This window comes from Oncorhynchus mykiss, chromosome 2 (genome assembly GCF_013265735.2).
Source record: "Oncorhynchus mykiss isolate Arlee chromosome 2, USDA_OmykA_1.1, whole genome shotgun sequence".
NCBI classification, from domain to species: domain Eukaryota; kingdom Metazoa; phylum Chordata; class Actinopteri; order Salmoniformes; family Salmonidae; genus Oncorhynchus; species Oncorhynchus mykiss.
The window spans coordinates 60447194-60470953 of NC_048566.1; the positions used below are offsets into that span (position 1 = coordinate 60447194).

At 42.3% G+C, this 23760-nt stretch overlaps 1 protein-coding gene across 3 annotated transcripts; it reads right to left on the reverse strand.

Annotated features, from left to right (window-relative positions):
* Window positions 1-1684: 1684 nt before the first annotated feature.
* Window positions 1685-23365, reverse strand: ppp1r3ab (protein phosphatase 1, regulatory subunit 3Ab). Of its 3 annotated transcripts, none has more exons than XM_021567353.2 (4): window positions 22270-23365; window positions 6063-6115; window positions 5848-5936; window positions 1685-4829 (listed from the first exon to the last, which is right to left on the reverse strand). In XM_021567353.2, the coding sequence occupies exons 1-4, from the start codon at window positions 22287-22289 to the stop codon at window positions 1890-1892; spliced, it is 3102 nt and encodes a 1033-aa protein (XP_021423028.2). In that variant the 5' UTR covers window positions 22290-23365; the 3' UTR covers window positions 1685-1889. The 3 variants fall into 3 exon arrangements, with proteins under 3 accessions (XP_021423028.2, XP_021423022.2, XP_021423017.2); XM_021567347.2 differs by lacking the exon at window positions 22270-23365 and adding an exon at window positions 6528-8093; XM_021567342.2 differs by lacking the exon at window positions 22270-23365 and adding an exon at window positions 6384-8093.
* Window positions 23366-23760: the final 395 nt, after the last annotated feature.

Sequence of the window (23760 nt, forward strand, 5' to 3'; positions counted from 1 at the left end):
AGGGAGTATACAGTATGCAAACTAGGCTGCGTCTTATGTTCTGTCATCCCCACTCTATTTGGCAAAATAAAATCTGTGCCTTGGAAAACAGCCTTTCACACTTCCTCAAAGCACGAGTCAGATAGAGACAAAGAGATTGAATTCAATTACATTCAGTTCGGTCTATACTGTATATTAAGAAAACCATTTCAACACACCAGAAAGACTAATATAGACAGCATTGTCTTGACATGAGAACAGATTCAAACTGCCTCAAGCTGATATGCGGTAAGAAGTGGACCATGGTTTTCACACTTTCTGTTTTCCTAATCAACCGTACATCAACATTGACCCATGATTGTGTTGTAATCTTACTATTAGGGATATACCCCTTGCATAACTTCTGCCATGTTTATTTACCAAGAGAACGAAGCAGAAGACAAACATCTGTTTGCTCTAACACGGACAATAAAGTTGTCCATGAGCCCTATACAGAGCCCTATACAGTATCTAACGAATCTAACAGTAATGCATCAGAGTACAGGAAACAGATGTGTCATCACAAAGCCCTAACAAGCCTGGATGAGAGCGAATTGAAATCGAATACGTCTGCTAAAATTACAACCACACTCACTACTGCTTGACAACCTCCAGTGGTGCCATGCAGAGTTCACCTCCTAAAGGTCAGTGGTGTGATGGATGGAGTCCAACAGTAAGAATAAGGCATGAGATGTCGTCATCACAGAAACGGACGGTGGGCCGGTCCATCTTTTTGTAAAATAAATGAATAAAATGGCCCTGTTAAGAAATGTTATTGTGATTTTGGTGCAGAATGATCATCATTTGACTAATGGGCTGCTGTCCCATTTCACGTCCACCGACCCAAAATAGTTTAGTGAACTGGCCCATATGACCCCAGTGTGTCAGAAATGCTTGGGACGATTTATGGTCCCAGTCCGCCCCTGCTTCATCACAAAAGTCCTGCATGCAAGTATACTTCACATTGTGGGAAATGTCTACATGTTTTTTTAAACGTGTCCCATGGGTACTGTAAATACACATGTGGTCAATTATATTATTTGTTGAAAGATTGCAGCAAATTAACGTTTTTTTCTTCTACCGCTGTTATCAGAAAAGAGATTCATAGACATAATAGTTTTTGTTAAGCCTATTTATTTATTAAATAACAAAGTAATAACATACTGTAAATTGATATTATGAATCTGGAGGCATCTGGTACAAAATAAATCTAATTTAGACTGTTTTAAAATCAGTTTAATTTACACCAAATACAGTAATGCAATAAAAGTTGTTATAATCAATAATCCATCTAAGCAATGGTCCACAGCTTTGTAACTGGTGTGTTGTTTGAACGTAAGGCTTTGAACTAATGTGTTCAAATAACATACATGCTGTCAAGATGCATCAATAGTATGGCCAATGTGTAGAAAAGGCACATAACATTCTATTAGAAAAATAATATTATGGTGTGCTCCATTGAACTGAAAAAGGGTCTGCCTTGGACTAGGTGACACTCATAAGAGTATAGCTAATTAAAGGATAATATTAATGTTAATAGCCTGTTAATATCATTTTAATAAGAATTTTAATAAGAATATATATATAAGAATAATATATATATATATATATATATATATATATATATATATATATATATATGCCTCCTCAATTGTTAGGCTATATATATATATGCAGTATTTCTTGATGGAATTTGGATAGAACAATGTATATACGTACTTTACCGTACATTTACATTACTCTTTGCAGTATGCTACACACCAATCGTTTTACACTTTTGGCATTAGCGAGTTCATGTATTCTCAGATGAGGCATAATGAAAAATAATTCAACTTAATTGTGGAGCACTTTATAAACACTGACATATATTTTCACGGGTCTCGACCTATTCTATTATTTCCTTTCGGCGGTTTCTCCCCCTGACAAACCAGCCAGATCACAGATAACAAGTAAAGACTGAAACAGGCCAGAAAGTCATAATGGTAAGCAGCAAAAAAAAACACCACAAACAGGACGGTGTATAACAGTGCTTTTGAGAGATTATGCCAAGCAAATGTTTCTCTCCACCACATGACATTGCTCCTGGTGCTATCCTGCCCTCCCTCCACAACGGGCACTGCACTTGTAGATTGATGCTCCACAGACACTGTGTCTGGCTGATCTTCCTGGTTGCTTGCCTCATCCACAGACTCACTGATGGACGGCATGGACAGCCTGCTGCCTCTTCTACTTATCGAGGGCCGTTTCCCAAGACTCAGGTCCTTGTTTCGCTGCTTCTGTGCAGCCCTCAGACTGTGCATGTACAGCTCCATCTCCTCATCTGACGGGGACTCTGTGGACGCGTTGTCCGCCTCAGCCCCACCTTCACCCTCTTTCTCACGGGCAGGTTCATCTGTTTGAATGTAGGATTCCCCGTCTCCTTTGATGGAATCCATTTCCTCTCCTCCAAGATGATTGGTGTCCGGTGTTACGTCATTGTAGCACAGATTTGACACTTCATCCGTCTTTAATGTATTTTCTTCTGGGCCTGATTTTTCTGCAACATTTACATTTGTGCTCTCACCCCCCTTACCCTCACAAGTATTGCCCATTGGCTTGCTTAACTCATCCTCCAATTCATTTTGATCATCTTGTAATTCTACATCTACTTTGTCTTTCTCTGCTTCCTCCTCCTTCTCTTCCTCTACAATCTCCTCTTCCTCCCACTCTATCCATTTCACACCCCCCTCCTCTAATTCCTCCAGTTCTTCTTCAACAACCATCTCGTCCTCCATTTCTTTCTCTATTTCCTCCTCTCCTTTCACCAGCTCTTCCTCCACCCTTCCTTGTACCTTTTCCCATAACATAATTTCTTCTTTGTCCTTATCCACCTCTTCTGCTGCCAACTCCTCCTTGGTCACCTCCTTCCCCACTTCCTCCTCTGTTGCCTCCACCTCCCCTACCTCCTCCAACTCCCTTTCCCCCCTCATCTCCTCCTCTTCCTCTTCCACAGTCTCCTCCCAGTCTTTTTCTATTATATTGTTCATCAGCAATGGTTGTCCATCACTTGGACCTTTCTCGTTCTCTGTAGGAACTAAATCCTCCTTATTTTTCACAATGACCAGGTCATCTTCCTTATGAATATCTTCTTCTTTGGACATTGGGACCTTGTCAGTGTCTTCATCATAATCATCCCTCACATAGTTTGTCATCTCGCCTTCTTCCTCACTATAAACCTTACTGTCAATAGAATGCCTGTTTTCTTCATCACCAAAGGTGTTTGACACTTCAACTGATGGTTCACCCTTCACTTGATCCGTTTGTTTTCTCATCAACTTCTCCAATGATGTCCATCCCTTAATGACAATGGGATCCTCATTTAACATTGTCCCACTGGTTTCTTCCTCCAGTGTGTCTGTACAGGTCACAGCTACGCTTTTGTGCTCAGTGGGGATCTTTTCCTCCACCTTTGTTGTTGAAGTGAAAACCTTTAGGTCAGCATACACAGGCTCTAGCATGGCTATATATGTGCCTACTAATTCTGTGAATGTGCCTGTTGACCATTCGTCAGTGTTGGCTGGGGAAGGGTTCTCCATTTCCTCTGACTCATCAGGTCTCTCATATCCACCACAGTACCCCTGCATATTCATTTCAGCAGAGACATGTTTAGACCCCATTTCAGTTTGTGACTGTAAGAGACTGCCTTGTGTTGTGTCTATCAATGTTTGTGTTTGGGAAAGTGTTGTGTCTGGAGGAGTTTGTGAAAGTGTTGTGTTTGTTAATGGGGTTTGTGTCTGGATAAACTCGCTGTCCTGGTGGATCTGGGACTGGGGAGGCAGAATGTTCTCTTCAGGCCCCTGGAGGCCTGATTCCTCTTTGGGGATTTGTGCCCTGAGAGCAGCAGCAGTGTGCAGGGCAGTGTGAGCCCTGGGAAAACCTCCTGCCTTTTCTGACAGAGGTTCAAGTTCAGACTCTTTTTCTGCACTTAATCCAGAGATGAACTGTCCTTGGTTTGATTCAAGATATTGCTGTTGATCTACAGGATTTTCTTCAGGTGTCCCGTGGGTATCAACTGAAACAAAGGAGTGAGTTTCTACGTAACTCTGGACTGTACAGGCTGTTGAATCCCTTCCATGCAATGTCCCCCTTGTTCGATTCCCAATATCGGTTGAGCTCTGGCTCTCGCTCACCGCTCTACCAAATACCTGACAGTATAGTGGGGCCACAACATTTCCAAACGTAAAGCTATTGGTCTGGCTGCCTGGGACTGAGCCTGCTGTGCTGTTCTCCAACCTCACAGTGTTATCTGAACGTGTTCCTTCTGTGCTGATGGCAGATCCACCCTTCTCAGATTCCATCTGCATCAGAGCACTTCCTTCCACTTTAGAAACAGACGTATGACCATTTTGGCACAGAGCAGTGGGTTGATCAGTTAAATCTGACTTGTTGCTGGGGATCGGTGAGGCATGTTCCTCTCCCAGCTCGGATGGGGCTGAGCTGACCATTGAGTCTATGTTCTCAGGTTTCACTGACTCCTCACAAGACGTGCTGTCCCTGAGGCCAGGAGACAATTTGTTGCACGTAGCTAGAGAATCTGAAGTCGCCTGCAGCCCAAACTTTTTCCTGTGCTGTGGTGCCAGTGGTTGTACCACAGGCCCATTTGAAGGTGTTTCCTGTGGGAATGTGCTTTCCTGTGGGATCTGTGATGGTTCCACTGCTCCCTTCTCTTTCTCTTGGGTCTCATCCTCTCTCTGAATGAAGTAGTCCTGCACCTTCACCAATCGTGCTGCCTTTCGTCGGTTTCTCCGGCTGGAGTTTTGGCTGCTCTCAATCTGTCAAACAGCAAGAAGGATAGATTCAATTTAGCTTTCTCACACAATGCCTCCTCAATTGTTAGGCTAGTTTGGGGATGATGACATTTAGATTGGCACATTCAGATTAAATATTGCTCATGACCAAGCCAAAGTATATTTTTAGACATTTAATTTTGGCACCCCAAACCAAATCTCACATGAGCACTGGCCTCTGGCCAGTAACATTTGAATGTTTGAGATTGTAATGTAGCCATTGCAATGTGTTGCTTAGTCACTCATGTGACCATGTAAGACCTCTCTAAGCTCCTGTCATGGAATATATATAAATACTTGGCATTTGACTCAAGTGTCATAAATATGCAACTAGTACAGTATGTTAAAGTAGTGACTACCAGGGCTCGGACATCAGTGATCACATGACATATTGAGAAAGAGCAACAGGGTTCACTGTCTCCTGTTTCTGAGGTCACCTCAAGCTGTTTAAAGATGACCTATAAAGAAATCACTCCTCCATTTCCTGGTTGCTAAAATTCTAATAGTTCACTTAATTTCAATTTATGTGACAAAATAAGCAAGTTTAGTGTAGAGAATCATTGTACCATCTAAACTGCTGTGAAATATATTTTCCATAACCAAAAACATTGCATTTTCAGCTGGTATACAAAACCGAAAGCAAAAGACGCAAAAACGCATAGAACAGGTCTACCGCTTCTTATACTTGCTTTCAATGAGCATGACAGATCTATAACACACAGTTCTATGTGAATTTAGTGGGTCGCTCAAAAAGTTACGTATTGCAGCTTTAAGCCTAACCCTTGCATTTTACCATGCCATTTACTGTAGATTACATAGAAACGCAATTAAACCTTGCATTAGTCATCATTGAAGGCCGCAATAACAAGTAAGGCTCATTTGAAAATCGTACACAAAAGTTACGTCAAGCTATGTATCACAAAAGCGTATGTTGTAAGAAAACCATGGATACATGACTCATCTGTAAAAGTTCTGAAATCCAAATGCTGCAGGTGTTACTCACCAGTAATTCCTGATGATCATCTTCGAGTGCTCCTGACTGAGACTCAGAGATGTTCACACTAGTCATCTCTCCTCCACGTTTGTTGACATCTAGAGAGGAAAAAAAATCATAATTTACATTAGTTAATGATTTAATGTCATTGATTTAATGTCATTGATTTTAGTGTATGGCCGAGTCATTTCACTTTTTAATGATTTAGTACAATGAATGATTACCTGACGATTCATCACTGATTGATGACCAGTTTTCGTCACAGGGAAATTCATGACTGTAAATAAATTAAACGAAAGCTCAGGAAAAAAGACCCAACAACAATTGCCCAACATTTACTGTAAAATCATAATTTCATAATAAACTGCAAGTTGGCTTATTTATCAGGAAGCAAATATATCTAGATATATGTCAAAGCTTTCACATGACTGGACCACTAGACTGGACCACACATTTTCAGAAACGTACTGCTGTAGCATTCAATCATTCCATCAATCTACACACACTCAAAACAAGCCTGTTTTGATTAATCTGATCATCCTCACATGTTGGCTTTCAGGATGCTTTTCCTACGCCTGTTTTCGTATTTTTGTGCTTTATCTTTCAGCTCTTTGACTTTCTGGTGACAAAACATCACATAGTTCCGGTCACTATTGTTGGCCCAGAAAGTCCCAACAGGGGTCTCATACCGGAGACAGAAGTCCACTCTGGCCCCCTTTTCCCCAAAGGGGGGCACCAGGGTGAGCTTGAAGGAGAAGCAGTCAGTGTCTCCATTGCTGGACCCTGGTATGAACTCTGCCAGCAGGTCAAAGTGCGTGACCCAGGCATCCAGAGAGGTGCGGATGTACACCATCTTATCAAATGAGACATTGAGAACACGGACCACGCCCCTCAGTATCGTAGTCCCGCGGAGTAACTCAATGCTCTCCAGCTCTAGCTTCTGCTCCTGAACCCTCAGGACCATGGCTTCTTGGGACGGTGGAGGAGTGTATAAGGAGGACAAGTAGTATTCCTCTACCTCTTTCTCTCCCTCAAGGGCGTCGAAATTCAGCGGGATGGTTATGTCCCACGAGTCAAACTCTTTCACGTTCACCAGGTTTTGGCCGAGGGCGTCCGCAAAGGACACCCTCCTGGAGCTTGACGGCGTCAGCTCGAGCTCACAGTCCTTTAAGTCACTGGAGCTCCTTCTCCGTGGAAGAGGGGAGGACCTGGGCCTGATGCCACCGATCACCTCCGCATCAATCGCCTCGTTCCCGTCCCAGGTGATGAGCCCTGGGACACCCAAGAGGCTGCTGACCCCAGTGGGTCTTGGTTCAGCCGCAGCAGACTCCATTGGGCTGTCTAGTGACAGAGTGAAGGGGAATCGCAGAGCCAAGTTCTATGCTTCTTTCTCTCTGGCAACTGACATTCAACATGTTGTGACTAAACAGATGGAGTCGAGTTACAGATGACATTGTAGCGCGGGCCAGCACTATAAATAGGTCAGAAGGGACTTCAACTATGCAGTGTGGGCTCAGGAGAACACTGAGAAAATAATATCAATGGCTGTTCTTTGAGACACTGCTTCACAACAATGATATAAATAGTCAAACATTTGAGATATAGGCTGATCTTAACTAACGTTATTTAATTCAAACTAATCTCGGCACCCAGAACCAGACCTCGGGTGTGCACTGTTAAGTCTGTCACCAAAACAAACATTTTCTAGGATAGTTTGTTGTCTCCTATGAGTAATGTTATGTTAGTCAACTTCTCCTAATAAGGGTCAAAGGGTTAATCATGTCATAAATACTGGATAAAACACGTTTTGTTATAAAGGTGAAACTCCTTGTATAGACACTTCAGGTTAACTGCCGACACGTCCCAAATTGTTTAAAATATTAGAAGCCTTTTTTTCTCTCAGAATGACAAACTCTGTATTACGTGGAACATTACATAATTTGCTTAATCAAAAATGACAAGTGTTAACCCCCTTGTGCAACTCAAAATGGCAAACAATGACCACATAGCTCCAGTCTTATCTCAGTGAGAGTTAGCTAGCTGCGTCTTGTAACAACTCACAATCTACAGTTTCCGATTTGATGAATGATGGAATGTTTCATGAGAGTTGACCTTTTATCTGTGAAGGAAGGTGGCACGCAGGGACTGAATGTGGTTAAGAAAAGAGGAGAAACAAAAGAGTCAAACAGACCGTGCAAACCATCACAGGAAAGACAGGTAGCCTACAACAGAAATGTCTTTCCACTAACACCAAAGCATGTAGGAAGGCTCTCAACAGACACTCTTCGCATTTGTGCTGTAAAGCTGACTACTGAAAGTCATGACAAACACAGACATGGACATAGAGCAAAAGAAGTTAGAAGTGGAGCCAGTAGAAGGGATGGTCAGAGAGGTATAGGCAGGCAGAGAGGCTGGAGGACTAATTTCCAAGGAGACATAGATAGAAGAGCTGGGGTCAGCGTCAGGCAGGGAGGCAGAAATTGCTCCAGTAAAGAGGGAGTTACTCAAGACAGGCCTCAGCACTGTTCGCGATGACATTCCACAGAAACATCCAGCCTGCCGGGTGACATTCAGTCCGAGCCGCTCTCAGACAACAACACCTGGGACGGTGAGGACACAAAACATGGCAATCCAGAGCCCTCTGCAAAGCCCTCGCTCTCCTACATCGCCCTGATCGCCTAAGCCATCCTCTCCTCCTCCTCTTGGAAGTTCAACTTGGCCTACATCTGCAGCACCATGGAGGACCAGTTCCCCTACTTCAGGGCCTGGGTGTCAGAGGTCAGGGCCATGGCTGGAGAAACAATGTGAGGCACAACCTGTCCCGGAATGAGTTCTTTGTGAAGGTTAATAAAAGGACCACAATGTAAATAAGTAATTATTGTGTTATCCTTGATAGTTAAAAAAAGTAGGTATTGGCAGTTTATATTTGTCAAAAAAATTAAATCAGTAAATCAAGGTGAGACACTGTGAGGATGGGAAGGGCCACTACTGGGACATCCACACAGGCCACCTGGGAGACTTCCTGCTGGGGGATTTCAGGCAGCACAGGAAGACCAGGAGGAGCAAGCGCCAGAGGGAACTGGAGGCCGGGTGCAGTACAGCTGGCTCTCATGGCTGGATGAAGCCACAGTGCCATCCACAGAATCCTAGAGGTTATTATGACACTACTGGATCTGTGGACTGGACTTCACTATCACTCACAGAGGCTTCATGGAGGTGGAGTGAGATCTATGGGACCTTAGAGCTGTGGGAACAGAGAGATGGTGCTATGATCATCCCATGACACCAGCATGGAAACTGCATAGCTGGGACATACATTAACAAAATCATGTGTGCATGACCGGGGTAAAAGAGTCATGTAACAGGATGTTAGTGAGACCTCATCCCCTTAACTCCCCATTGGGCTGCCAGTGTAGGTTCCCAGTCGTCAAGGACATTATATTCCCTGAGGCATATTTTTCAAATAAATGTATACATTTTTTTACTGACTGTTTTGAGGGATACTACAACAAGAAGATTAGATAGGGATGCATATCTGACTCAAATATTTATATATACACTAGATGATTGACAGGGGGTGCTGTTTTGAAGAACCCGCGCCTGCCTCCAGTTTGGAACTCCCCCACCGTTGTAAAAATATATGCTCTATAGAAATGCATTTATTAAAGTCTATATTTGTTTTTGCCACGTTTATTCTATTTCAGACATCTTAACGTATACTTTAAATTATATTATGTGCACTCAACATAAACATAAAAAAATATCAAAAAAATTCCTTAAAGTAGAATTTTTCCTTAAAAAAATACCAATGCTACTGTCCCCACCACAACAAAAACTTAAATGCATGTAATTTTAACGTAAAGACTGTAGAATTCAGTGGAGGCTGCTAAGAGGAGGAAGGCTCATAATAATGGCTGGTACAACGCTAATGGAATGGCATCAAACACGTGGAAACCATGTGTTTGGTGTATTTGATACCATTCCACTAATTCCACTCCCACCTCCCCATTTAAGGTGCCACCAACCTCCTGGGGTAGAATTCCATTCCCTCGTAAAACTGACCATCCTACCGATCCTCGACTTCGGCGATGTCATTTACAAAATAGCCTCCAATACTCTACTCAACAAATTGGATGCAGTCTATCACAGTGTCATCTGTTTTGTCACCAAAGCCCCATATACTACCCACCACTGCGACCTGTATGCTCCTGTTGGCTGGCCCTCGCTTCATACTTGTCGCCAAACCCACTGGCTCCAGGTCATCTACAAGTTTCTGCTAGGTAAAGCCCCGCCTTATCTCAGCTCACTGGTCACCATAGCAGCACCCACCCGTAGCACACGCTCCAGCAGGTACATTTCACTGGTCACCCCCAAAGCCAATTCTTCCTTTGGCCGCCTCTCCTTCCAGTTCTCTGCTGCCAGTGACTGGAACAAACTGCAAAAATCTCTGAAGCTGGAGACTCTTACCTCCCTCACCAGCTTTAAGCACCAGCTGTCAGAGCAGCTCACAGATCACTGCACCGGTTCATAGCTCATCTGTAAATAGCCCATCCAATCTACCTCATCCTCATACTGTATTTATTTATTTATTTATTTTGCTCCTTTGCACCCCAGTATCTCTACTTGCACATTCATCTTCTGCACACCCTACCATTCCAGTGTTTTAATTGCTATATTGTAATTACTTCGCCACCATGCCTACTGTATTATTGATTGTATGTTTGTTTATTCCATGTGTTGTTGAATGTGTCGAACTGCTTTGCTTTATCTTGGCCAGGTCGCAGTTGCAAATAAGAACTTGTTCTCAACTAGCCTACCTGGTTAAATAAAGGTGAATAATAAATAAATAAAAACAATTTGGAATTACCACAATTTGGATAGGCTCCAAATTCATTGGAGCAGGAGGCTGGGAAAAGATGTCATTGGTTCAAAGCCAATTGTTTCGGATGCACTGATCTCCGAGTGAGAAGGGTAGGAATATATGGAGGTGTCATCACGTAAGGAGCAGGGCGGACCGTGACCACTTCCTGTCTGGTAAGGAAGGCCTGATATTTGTAAAGCTGTGCTCCCTTGGTGCAGTGGGAAGATGGAGCAAAGCCCTGACAGGGACTACTTAGGGAAACACGTCCCCCTAACTGTTTCCTCAATCTGAGGCCCGCAGACCCTCGTAGCCTCCTGTCCAAGCAGCTCCATCTGTATGTATTATGATTCTGAACTCTCTTCACCACTGTCTTGTGCTTGCATGTGGCTAGAGCTGTCTGGTAAGCCAAATCCCTCAGAGATGAGTCACACAACCTCCCCTCAGTCAACACCTTGAAAATCCTCGCTAGGTCTACTAAGGTAGACTCCTGGAAAGGAACAATGCTCACTGTTATGTCCTCCAACTTGACTCCACACGTTCTCACCTTTTCAGACAGATGGTTAGCGATTATGTTTTTGTCCCCCACAGCCTGGAGCTTGTTCAGTGCCTCTGAACTCTTTCTGAGGCTGATGAGAGAAATGGTATGGACCAACTCCTCAGCCAGGCTGCCAACCAGCTTGAAAGTCAGGCTTAGCTGTCTCTCAAATCAAATCAAATTGTATTGGTCATATACACATGGTTAGTAGATGATGTTTTTGCGAGTGTAGCGAAATGCTTGTGCTTCTAGTTCTGACGGTGCAGCACGAGACGTATGAGGATGCAAGGAATCAAGGAAATGGAATTGAGATTTTCCTAGGTGTAGGTCGTAAAATTAGGCCTGCTACCTGGGCGCATGAATTTAGTTTTGTATGAGGCCATGTCAGCAATCTTTACGTCATGAAAGTAGCTTAATTTCTACGGAAGACCAAAGTACTCAAAATGAAATATGTAAATTAATGAATATATACATGGATAAATAATGAAATACCACACAGTCCAGATGAAAAAAAAAATAATCATAAATAACTGAATGAATGAATACATAATTAAATATAAGACTTTATTGTGAAATGATTCAAGAATATTGAATGAGATTTTTTCATGTCACTTTTCAAAATAATGTTACAATATTTCATTTCATAATAAAATTGCTTTTTTCATTAGAACATTTATAATTTCATAATGGTGCTTCATCGCATGATATATTTCTGAATTTCATGGCCTTTTTCGTTTCATGGCCACTCTTTCCATAAATGCAAGGGATATGTCAATCAATTCTAATTGGCAAGGTCAAGTAGGTCATTGGTTCAAAGCCCTTGAGCAAGATTGTAAGGCAAAAGTAGTGACCACTGGCAGATTTACCAATAGGCAGAAGAGGCAATTGCCCCAGGCCTCATCATCAAGGGGCCTCATGAGCTGGGCATAAAAATTGTTTTAATAAAAATAATATTCAAGTAATTGATCCTCTTGAGCCCCTCCCCATTCTCCACTCGAGGCATAATAAATACATTAAAAAAAATACCATCAAAATCTGTCTGTTTAATTTAGACATTTTTTTGCATGGGCTGCGTCTCAGTCCACCGCATCCGCCAATGCTGATCTTCCGCATCTGCGGTGGAAGGTGGCCGAACTACAGCAGTGTTTACCAGATCAGGGGACATCTCGGAAATCGGTCTTTTCACAAATGATGTGTAATGAGGTGTCACTAATTTACACCACTATTTAGCCATTTTTCTACCATGTACTTCCCCAGGCTTACCCATATTATTAGAGAAGCCTGGTTCACGACGAGGCTAGTAGAAACCCAGCCCCGGGCCCTTAGACTTTAGGGGGATATAATATGTATTTCTTTAGTAAAAATACGTTCTCTTGAGCCCCCCCATTCTCTCTCCTTTAACCATTCCCCAGGTCGTTGCTGTAAATGAGAATGTGTTCTCAGTCAAATAAATAAAAATGATTTTTTTTTAAATTCTGTCTAGCCAAAAAGAGTATGGCATGCTCAGATTGGCCTCTGCTAGTGGCCTCCAAATCTCTATGTTACATATTGGCTAAAGTAAAAAAACATTGCTGAAGTCAACGGCATCTAGCGTGGACCTATTTTTTAAGTAGCTACTCTGCTCAACAATGGATGAAAACCACAAGTGTATATCAGAGCTTCTCCTTAAAGCCACTGATTGTTTGGAAAATTACACACCAAACACTCCACATGTTGGCAAAATACCTAGTTCCCTGCACGTTTATAGACCCAAAAAGCTGCAGATTAGGAGCAGCGCGCGAAGGGGTGTGTGTGGGTTGTAATTATGCTTCCACAGCCACAATTATGGATAAACCCCGCACATTCATCACTTTATTTTCCTAAAATGTGGTTTTAAATCTAACCACACTGCTAACCTTATGCCTAACCATAATCTTAAATGAAGAACATTTTTGTTTTCATGAATTTTTACAATATAGCCAATTTTGACTTTGCGGCTGCGGAATCTTGTTGGAACTGTGTGAGTGTGTCCAACTTTTGCTGTCCTCAACTTTGGCTGTTTGCTGTCACTCAGTCAGAATGCACATCAGCATTTAATGTGTTTTCCCTACCTTCACCCCGCTTGTTAAATACTATCTATGCACATAGAGCTCGCCAGCTTGTAGTCCCTAAAACCCAGAAATTAGTTAGTTACCTCTAGTTCGTTCAGAAATCCCTATGGAATTACAGAGGAAAGAAAAGGGTTTTCGGGTAAAATTCAAAACTAAGGTCTGAGGCTAACAAAGGCTTAGATCTTATCTGTTTTGTTCTATGAGATAATACCAGTCAGTTAACATGACCTTTATGAATTATTATATAAATGCTTTAAAATTGACAAAAAGTGATGTTAACTGATGAAGATTATCTCATAGAACCAAACATATAAGATCTCATAAGCCTGTGTTTACCACAGACCTTACTTTATCCAAAAACCCTACAAAAATGCCATTAATGTCCCTATAGGCTTTGTCCAACAAGTTAGTGCCTAAAAAAATACGCCATTACTATTTCTCTCTATTGCTTCCTAGCAAAAAAACTCACCATTTGACTTAGCCATCACTAACAGAGAGGCTGCTGCCATCACACAGACTCAAATCTCTGGCCACTTAAATAAATGGACTTAATAAAAGGTATCACTAGTCACTTTAAATAATGCCACTTAAATAATGTTTACAAATACTCATCTCATATGTATATACTGTATTCTGTACCATCTACTGCAGCTTGCCTATGCCGCACACCATCACTCATCCATATATTTACATGTACATATTCTATTCATCCCTTTACATTTGTGTGTATAAGGTAGTTGTTGGGAATTTGTTAGATTACTTGTTAGATATTACTGCATAGCCGGAACTAGAAGCACAAGCATTTCGCTACACTCGCATTAACATCTGCTAACCGTGTGTATGTGACCAATAACATTTGATTTGATTTGATGATTAGACCGAATCACGGATAATAACAAAATATACTCAGGGTAATCATAATCCTATCAGGACAATTGCCCATATCCGTTAAACCTGCGTTATAAGTTTTGACCAAATTCACATAGAAATGTCAGTTATAGATCTCAGTATCATTAAAAGCAAGTCTAAGAAGCGGTAGATCTGTTCTATGTGCACTATTTCTATGCGTCCTGCGATTAAGATTAGTTTTTGATTCTTATACTTTCGGTTTTATACACCAGCTTCAAACAGCTGAATACACAATATTTTTGGTTATTGAAAAATATGTTTTAGATGGTACAATGATTATCCACACTGTACATTACTTTTTTTGCCATATAAAAACTGAAATTAGGCGAACGATTAGAATTTTAGCAACTAGGAAATAGCAGATTGATTTCTGCATATTGCACCTTTCTGATACTCTTTTTGTCCGACTACTCGCCACACCCATACACAGAGGTATGGCATACCTAGCTCCACCCTAAATGTCTTATTTATTTGATTTGTTTAAAAAAAACAACGTTATTTAACAAGGCAAGTCAGTTAAGAACAAATTCTTATTTACAATGACGGCCTACACCGCCCAAACCCTAAACCGGACGACGCTGGGCCAATTGTACGCCGCCCTATGGGACACCCAATCACGGCCGGTTGGGATACAGCCCGGAATCGAACCAGGGTCGGTAGTGACGAGATGCAGTGCCTTAGACCGCTGCACCACTCGGGAGCCAAAATTACCTATGGCGGTTGGCATCCAATAAATGTTGCGTTACCGCCACCAACTAGACTGGGGTATAAATCCCTTATACTTTGCGTGGGAAAAAAGGAAAGGGAAAACAATGAAATAAATCAATAAAAAAGACCCTGCCATCTAACCCTACGCTTGTTAAAAACCGACCAACCTAATCCACTATTTTAAACTACCTGGTCCCACCTCAGGCCAACGGCCTGGAAGGACAGGACACCACCACTCAACACACCCTGTAACTGTTCTGATGTCAGATCTCGTACACCCAAATACTCCTCCACAGCTTTCACCACAACCTCTATTTTCTGCGACTTACGTTCCATCCCTGCAGTAGAGTTGATAACCATGTCTATGAACGTTAAAAAGACAATCTTACTGAAGCATATACAGTGCCTTGCGAAAGTATTCGGCCCCCTTGAACTTTGCCACCTGTGTGTAATCAAGTCTCCGTATAAATGCACCTGCACTGTGATAGTCTCAGAGGTCCGTTAAAAGCGCAGAGAGCATCATGAAGAACAAGGAACACACCAGGCAGGTCCGAGATACTGTTGTGAAGAAGTTTAAAGTCGGATTTGGATACAAAAAGATTTCCCAATCTTTAAACATCCCAAGGAGCACTGTGCAAGCGATAATATTGAAATGGAAGGAGTATCAGACCACTGCAAATCTACCAAGACCTGGCCGTCCCTCTAAACTTTCAGCTCATACGAGGAGAAGACTAATCAGAGATGCAGCCAAGAGGCCCATGATCACTCTGGATGAACTGCAGAGATCTACAGCTGAGGTGGGAGACTCTGTCCGTAGGACAACAATCAGTCGTATATTGCACAAATCTGGCCTTTATGGAAGAGTGGCAAGAAGAAAGCCATTTCTTAAAGATATCCATAAAAAGTGTCGTTTAAAGTTTGCCACAAGCCACCTGGGAGACACACCAAACATGTGGAAGAAGGTGCTCTGGTCAGATGAAACCAAAATTGAACTTTTTGGCAACAATGCAAAATGTTATGTTTGGCGTAAAAGCAACACAGCTGAACACACTATCCCCACTGTCAAACATGGTGGTGGCAGCATCATGGTTTGGGCCTGCTTTTCTTCAGCAGGGACAGGGAAAATGGTTAAAATTGATGGGAAGATGGATGGAGCCAAATGCAGGACCATTCTGGAAGAAACCCTGATGGAGTCTGCAAAAGACCTGAGACTGGGACGGAGATTTGTCTTCCAACAAGACAATGATCCAAAACATAAAGCAAAATCTACAATGGAATGGTTCAAAAATAAACATATCCAGGTGTTAGAATGGCCAAGTCAAAGTCCAGACCTGAATCCAATCGAGAATCTGTGGAAAGAACTGAAAACTGCTGTTCACAAATGCTCTCCATCCAACCTCACTGAGCTCGAGCTGTTTTGCAAGGAGGAATGGGAAAAAATGTCAGTCTCTCGATGTGCAAAACTGATAGAGACATACCCCAAGCGACTTACAGCTGTAATCGCAGCAAAAGGTGGCGCTACAAAGTATTAACTTAAGGGGGCTGAATAATTTTGCACGCCCAATTTTTCAGTTTTTGATTTGTTAAAAAAGTTTGAAATATCCAATAAATGTCGTTCCACTTCATGATTGTGTCCCACTTGTTGTTGATTCTTCACAAAAAAATACAGTTTTATTTCTTTGTGTTTGAAGCCTGAAATGTGGCAAAAGGTCGCAAAGTTCAAGGGGGCCGAATTCTTTCGCAAGGCACTGTATATCACTCGTTGATACTGGCATACAGATCTACTACTCACATGAATCCTCTCAGGATCCCTCCCCCTTCATCCATCTTCCTCTACTTTCTTCACTGCTTCAGCATACGGCACCCTCTGCTCTTCTCCCACCATAGCAACCTCAACCTGCCTCTATCGCACAGGACACTTCTGAATCCCAGCCCCATGGGCACTCCTACAATTAACACATACCGCTTCTTTCCCCAATACTCCACATTCCTTTGTCTCATGCCCTTCTGCACGCTTCTCACACCTAGGAACCTCTGTCCTGCACACTGCTGCCACATGCCCATAAGCTTGACACCTGTAGCAATTGGATTTGGCGCAAAAGCTTGTATGGGTTAAATGAAACAGATAGCGACTCTTCTGTTTCACCACTCACGCCACCCTGTCTGCGTTGCACCAACATCACAAACACCTGCAGTTTTCCCTGCAGTTGATCCACTTTCACATTTACAGCTACCCCAGGAATCACTCCTTTCAATGGCACCCTTTTCTTGAGTACAAAACAAGTCACAGCTCTTGTCTCCATTTGTGATGGAGATGGGCAATGGTGTCAATCCCCAGAAGGCCACTCTGATAGTGGTTTACACTTATGGGAGCATAGTGGACGCAACAGGACAGAAGAACGCTGCAGCCGCCATGACCTCTGGTATGCTATAGGGAATCTCAGTTACAAATATAAATATCAGTTGTCATGGTAACTCAAGTGTTGTGTATTATCTTGTCAATGCCAGGGCCTCAGACTCCCTCTCCTCCAATGACCTTAGGGCATGGGAAAAATGGCTCCAAGCACTGGGACTTGTTTGCGTACGAACATCGAGCCAGTGTGCTCCATGAACACCAGCGGCATGCTGTACAAGATTAGACTGGTCTCATGTAGCTGTAGGTGTGGCCACAAAGTGGAGCTCTTGGTTTAAAGATCAGGACAGTTTAGGCTCCATTACTTTCCCCTGCTCTGGCTGGAGACCGTGGCCACTCTGATTACCAGTAATTGCAATATCACAACTGGAAGTAGAAATGAGTGTAAACACAGATTTGATTTTAGACAAAGTTGAAGAGTGGCAGGGAATAGGGGTGAAAGAGGTGATAGGTTCGCTGCTATGGAGTTGACTATTTTTAAGAAACCCAGCTGATAAAAGCTGTCTGAAAGAAGCCATATATTCTTCACTCATCTTGAGAATACATGGGTTAAGGTGAATGATGCCCATCTCCATTTAAATAATTGTTGCCATGTTCGCTTGTCTTGTCTCTGCCGCCTGTCCATTCCACTGGTACAGGCCCACTGAGTTTGAGGGCATGTCAGGACAGGCAAGCGGCAAGGATTCTAAGTGAAGCATCCGCTATGCAGGCGTCCAATGCAGTGCCTCATCCAGGTGAGCAAGCCAACCCACTCAGCCCACAGTCTTGTCAGTCGTGACAGTCTCTGATGGCACTTCTTATTTATTTTTGGAACTCTTCAACCCCTGGTATAATATAAACACACATAAGACACGGACAAATGTGTCGAATTGCAGGAAATGAGCTTTAAAACAGCAACATGTTCTCTCTGCCACATGGGAAAATGTGTAGAAGTGCAAAAAATGTGCTTTCAAACAGCATAATGTTCTCTCCACCAACAAGAGGGGAGTAAACAGTTCGAGCAGTTTCATGTTTAATTCCTGGCATTATCAGGATTCATTTAAAGTGTTCAGATACATCTATCTCAGAAAGATCTGACCAAAACATAATCAGAAACTCAACCAAAACAATGCATCCAACCAGTGTGTAGAGACAATCTTGATGTAGTCATTGTGTGCTAGAAATGTGGGACCAAAACACACTACTTGAATACACTGTACAGTGCATTCGGAAAGTATTCAGACCCCTTCACTTTTTCAAAATGTTGTTACGTTACAGTCTAATCAATTTTATAATTCAAGTGTTTTTTCCCTCATCAATCTACACACAACACCCCATAATGAATAAGCAAAAACGTTTCGTTTTTTTTCTCATTTATAAAAACTTTAAAACTGAAATATCACATTTACATAAGTATTCAGAACCTTTGCTATGAGACTCGAAATTGAGCTCAGGTGCATCCTGTTTCCATTTATCATCCTTGAGATGTTACTACAACTTAATTGGAGTCCACCTGTGGTATATTATATGCATATCCTTGCGTCAGGGGCTGAGCTACAGGCAGTTACGCCCTTGCTGTCTCTGCCTGGCCGGTTCTTGTCTCAGGATGGTAAGTTGGTAAGTTGATGGTAAGTTGGTGGTTGAAGATATCCCTCTAGTGGTGTGGGGGCTGTGCTTTGGCAAAGTGGGTGGGGTCATATCCTTCCTGTTTGGCCCTGTCCGGGGGTGTCCTCGGATGGGGCCACAGTGTCTCCTGACCCCTCCTGTCTCAGCCTCCAGTATTTATGCTGCAGTAGTTTATGTGTCGGAGGGCTAGGGTCAGTTTGTTATATCTGGAGTACTTCTCCTGTCCTATTCGGTGTCCCGTGTGAATTGAAGTGTGTTCTCTCTAATTCTCTCTTCCAATCTCTCTCTCAGAGGACCTGAGCCCTAGGACCATGCCCCAGGACTACCTGACATGCTGTCCCCAGTCCACCTGGCCGTGCTGCTGCTCCAGTTTCAACTGTTCTGCCTTATTATTATTGGACCATGCTGGTAATTTATGAACATTTGAACATCTTGGCCATGTTCTGTTATAATCTCCACCCGGCACAGCCAGAAGAGGACTAGCCACCCCACATAGCCTGGTTCCTCTCTAGGTTTCTTCCTAGGTTTTGGCCTTTCTAGGGAGTTTTTCCTAGCCACCGTGCTTCTATACCTGCATTGCTTGCTGTTTGGGGTTTTAGGCTGGGTTTCTGTACAGCACTTTGAGATATCAGCTGATGTACGAAGGGCTATATAAATACATTTGATTTGATTTGATTCGAGTTAGATTTGGGGATGTCATTTTAGGCAAAACATTTTAAAAAAAGGGGGTAATCCTAATCCTTAACTCTATGTGAAGGAGATGTGTCACGCTGCATGATGCAAATGGTGGTCATACCAGATACCGACAGGTTTTCTGATCCACACCCTACCTTTGATTTAAAGGGATCTGTGACCAACCTATACATATCTGTATTCCCAGTCATGTGAAATCCATAGATTAGGGCCTATTGAGTTTATTTTAATTGACTGATTTCCTTATATGAACTGTAACCCAGTAAAGTCTTTGAAATCCTTGCGTTTATATTCCTTTGCTAGCAAAAACATTCCCCCGGTCATCACTCGTTAACACAGCCACAAAGTCATAATTATGTCTGAACCATGGCCATTGCCAAACATTTTTATTCAGATTTCTTTTTTGTATTTTACCTCCCTTTTTCGTGATATCCAATTGCGATCTTATCTCATTGCTGAAACTCCCCAACGGGCTCAGGAGAGGCGAAATTCGAGTTATGTGTCCTCCAAAACTAAACCCTCCCCTAACCCAGACGACACTGGGACAATTGTGCAATGCCCTATGAGACTCCCGGTCACTGCCGGTTGTGACACAGCCTGGGATCAAACCTTTGGTCTGTAGTGACGCCTCAATTACTGGGATGCAGTGCCTTAGACTGCTGCGCCACTCGGGAGGCCATTAACATTTTATTTTTCACCTAACCTTAACCCTAACCTTAACCACACCAATAACCTTATGCCTAACCTAACCTTAAATTAAGATCAAAAATAAAATTGTTCATTCATTTTTACAATATAGTTGTGCTATTTAGTGGAAACCATTCCCCCTGGCCTCAAGGGAGAAAAAAACAACAGGCCCTACCTTCCAGGTAGCTAGCAAAGGACATAGCTAGCTAGCTAATGGCTCCACTGAAAAAATAAAGACTACACTCTTAAAATCTGTGGTAGATGTGTCGCAGTTGTGGGGAAAAAAAACTCTCCCAATAAGAGTTACAAACACAATCTCTTTATTGCCAAGACGTTAGACAAATACGATACAAGACACATGGGGGAAAGTGTTGTGGAAGATAATTGGTTGGTAGCTTAAGCCAATTAGTAATGCGCCGGGAGATTCACCAAGCACTCTGTATTGGCTAGCGAAGGCCAAGTTTGATGCGTTGGTTCACCAGACCTTCTGCACATTTGGGCAGAAGTGTCTGGGAACGAGATTGGTCCTTGCTATTCGGAATCCCTGGGACATTAATACCCCATTGAAGTTGAAATGTAAAATGGTTAAGGTTAGGATTTGGTAAGGGTTATGGTTATGATTAAGCGTAGGGGTTAAGGTTAGCATTTAGGGGAGGGATGTCCCAAGGATTCCGGATAGAGCTAACTGAATGAGATTAGGTGTAATGTGACTAACATGACTTGACTTTAGAGCACATGCCATACTTACAGCACCTTCATAAAACACGTTATATCATATTTAACCTAGTGGGTATGTCACATTTGACATCGGTGATTACTGTATGTCACACAGTTATGCCACATTTATGAACCATGACATATGTTTATAGATGCTTTGTAACACATTTATGTAGTGTTATAAAGGCATTATGAAGAGTTTATGAAGCCTTTATAAGCTGAACGTCATTTAAAGAGGGACTGCATTTTGTCCAAATGAGGGGGACAAGATATATAGTGTAAAGTGATTTAATTTCAAATTAAAAGGTGACATTCTTCACTATTGCCTCATGTGAAACACTAGACCTCAAATCCAAAATGCTGGGGTATAGAGCCAAATGAAACATTGTCACTTCACTGTCCAAATCCATAAGGAGCGGAGTGTGCACCTGATTGTTTAGAATGCAGAGATATGATTGATTTCTCAGGAGCACACCCTCGACCTCCATGCTGCCTCCTGTACTTGTGCGGCCTGCAGCGACGACCTCCCGTTGATGAGCGAGTTGACTTTGCAGAGACAAGTATGTCGGTGAATGAACATATTTTGAATATACTGGTAGCTCAAGGTGAAGCTCAAGGGATAGGATGTTAGAGGTGTAACATACAGGACCCCTTGGTACAGACCAGCAGTGTGTGGTTTGCATGCCATGTAGACATTGATGATCACTTCTAAAAGCTTAGTTGTGAAAGTCACCTTTCACATTCTGTCCCATCACACTGTCATATTTTTTTCACAGTACCAAGGATATGCAGGGGAAAACATGAATATGGTAAGTAGAATTTATTCATGACAATCCAGCCAGAAAGTAGACAAACAACAGCAAATCATGTGTGTCTGTCACGTTTTTCCTCCGACGTCCTGGCTATAACAGATCTCTAGGCTGGCAGACATAAAGGGCAGACTCAGGGGCATTGGTTTATTGTTTGTAAGATAAGGAGGGAAATAGTTTTCTACAACACAGCATATATTTTGTTTCACAGCTGCTTTTGCCATCTGCAGCAAAGGCAATCTTTGCTGAGGTTGGTGCTCACATGAAACAGAACATTCAGTCGTCTAAGCATTTCTTAAAGATCTCTGACTCTTTTTTTTTGTACAGAAACTAATCAACCTGTCCAACAGTTCACGCAAATAAATCATAGAAGTCCTGAAAAATGTATCACGGTTGTTGCTCACCAAGCATTGCACTTTCCCATTTTCTTCTTGTCCAGATGGGTCCAGTCAGACTGTTTGTCCCTCTCAAGTGGTGCAAGAAGGAGAACGAGCAGCCAACCTCTCCAGAGAAAAAGGACCAACCACCTCCCAAGAACATCAGACCGGCACTGGGGGTGACATGAGTTACACACAAACACGGGCACACACACACACACACAAAAAAACACACACACACACTCTTCCACAGACAGACACTGACACTGCAGAGAAATCCCTCACAGTGACTCTCAGCAGGTGTCTGGTGGAGGATAAAGAGTGTCTGACGTCCTCCTTTTAACCTATTGAATGACAGAAATGGGTCCCATCTTTCAGAGGTAAGTCGTTAAATAGGTGTTACAGGGGCTTTAGAGATGAGTCAAACAGAGGACAGAGGACAAGGTAAAGCCTGCTCAGTCATCACCTGTGATTACCTTGTCAAAATAGCACCACAGGGTAGCTGTTGACACAGTTTTGGAAGGCCAGTCAGTGGACAAACTGTCTGAAAAACTGCTTTCGGTCACCTAATAAGTTCTATACCCCCCTGTTGTAGGACAGTGGGTAAAATAGAGGTTCTTTACTAGTATCTAGCACACTGAGTCCAACATTGCGTTAGGGGAAATAAAGCTCGTCTTTGCCTCAATCCAGCTCCATCTTTTCTTATCACTTATCACATTTGTCTGCTTCTTTTTATATTTCAATTGCCATGTTGGGGCAGTTGATTGCTATCGTGCTCTCGAATAAAATGGAGTCATACGTCTTTTGAATTGTTTTATCAACAGTATAAAAGTTGCCACATTTATTTTAGACTTACTGTATATTGGACCATATCTTTATGACATTTATGACATTGCATTGTTGACTTGGCTGGAAACAGTTTTTTTTCTCTTTTAGATCACACACAGCTCTATTGGCCATAATATCAATACAAAGTAGGTTGGCTTATACAAAGTGGTTTCTATACTACCGTTCAAAAGTTTGGAGTAACTTAGAAATGTCCTTGTTTTTGAAGAAAATTACATTTTCTGTCCATTAAAATAATTCAAAATTAATCAGAAATACAGTGTAGACATTGTTAATGTTGTAAATGACTATTGTAGCTGGATACTGCTACAACTGACGAGTTTCAGAAGAAAGATCTTTGTTTCTAGCAATTTTGAGCCTGTAATCGAACCCACAAATTCTGATGCTCCAGATACACAACTAGTCTAAAGAAGGCCAGTTTTATTTAGTTTTTTAATCAGAACAACCGTTTTCAGCTGTGCTAACATAATTGCAAAAGGGTTTTCTAATGATCAATTAGCCTTTTAAAACGATACACTTGGATTAGCTAACACAACGTTCCATTGTTACACAGGAGTGATGGCTGCTGATAATGGGCCTCTGTACGCCTATGCAGATATTCCATAAAAAATCTGCCATTTCAACCAGAGGGAAAAAAATCTAGACCACCTTTACTCCACACACAGAGATGCA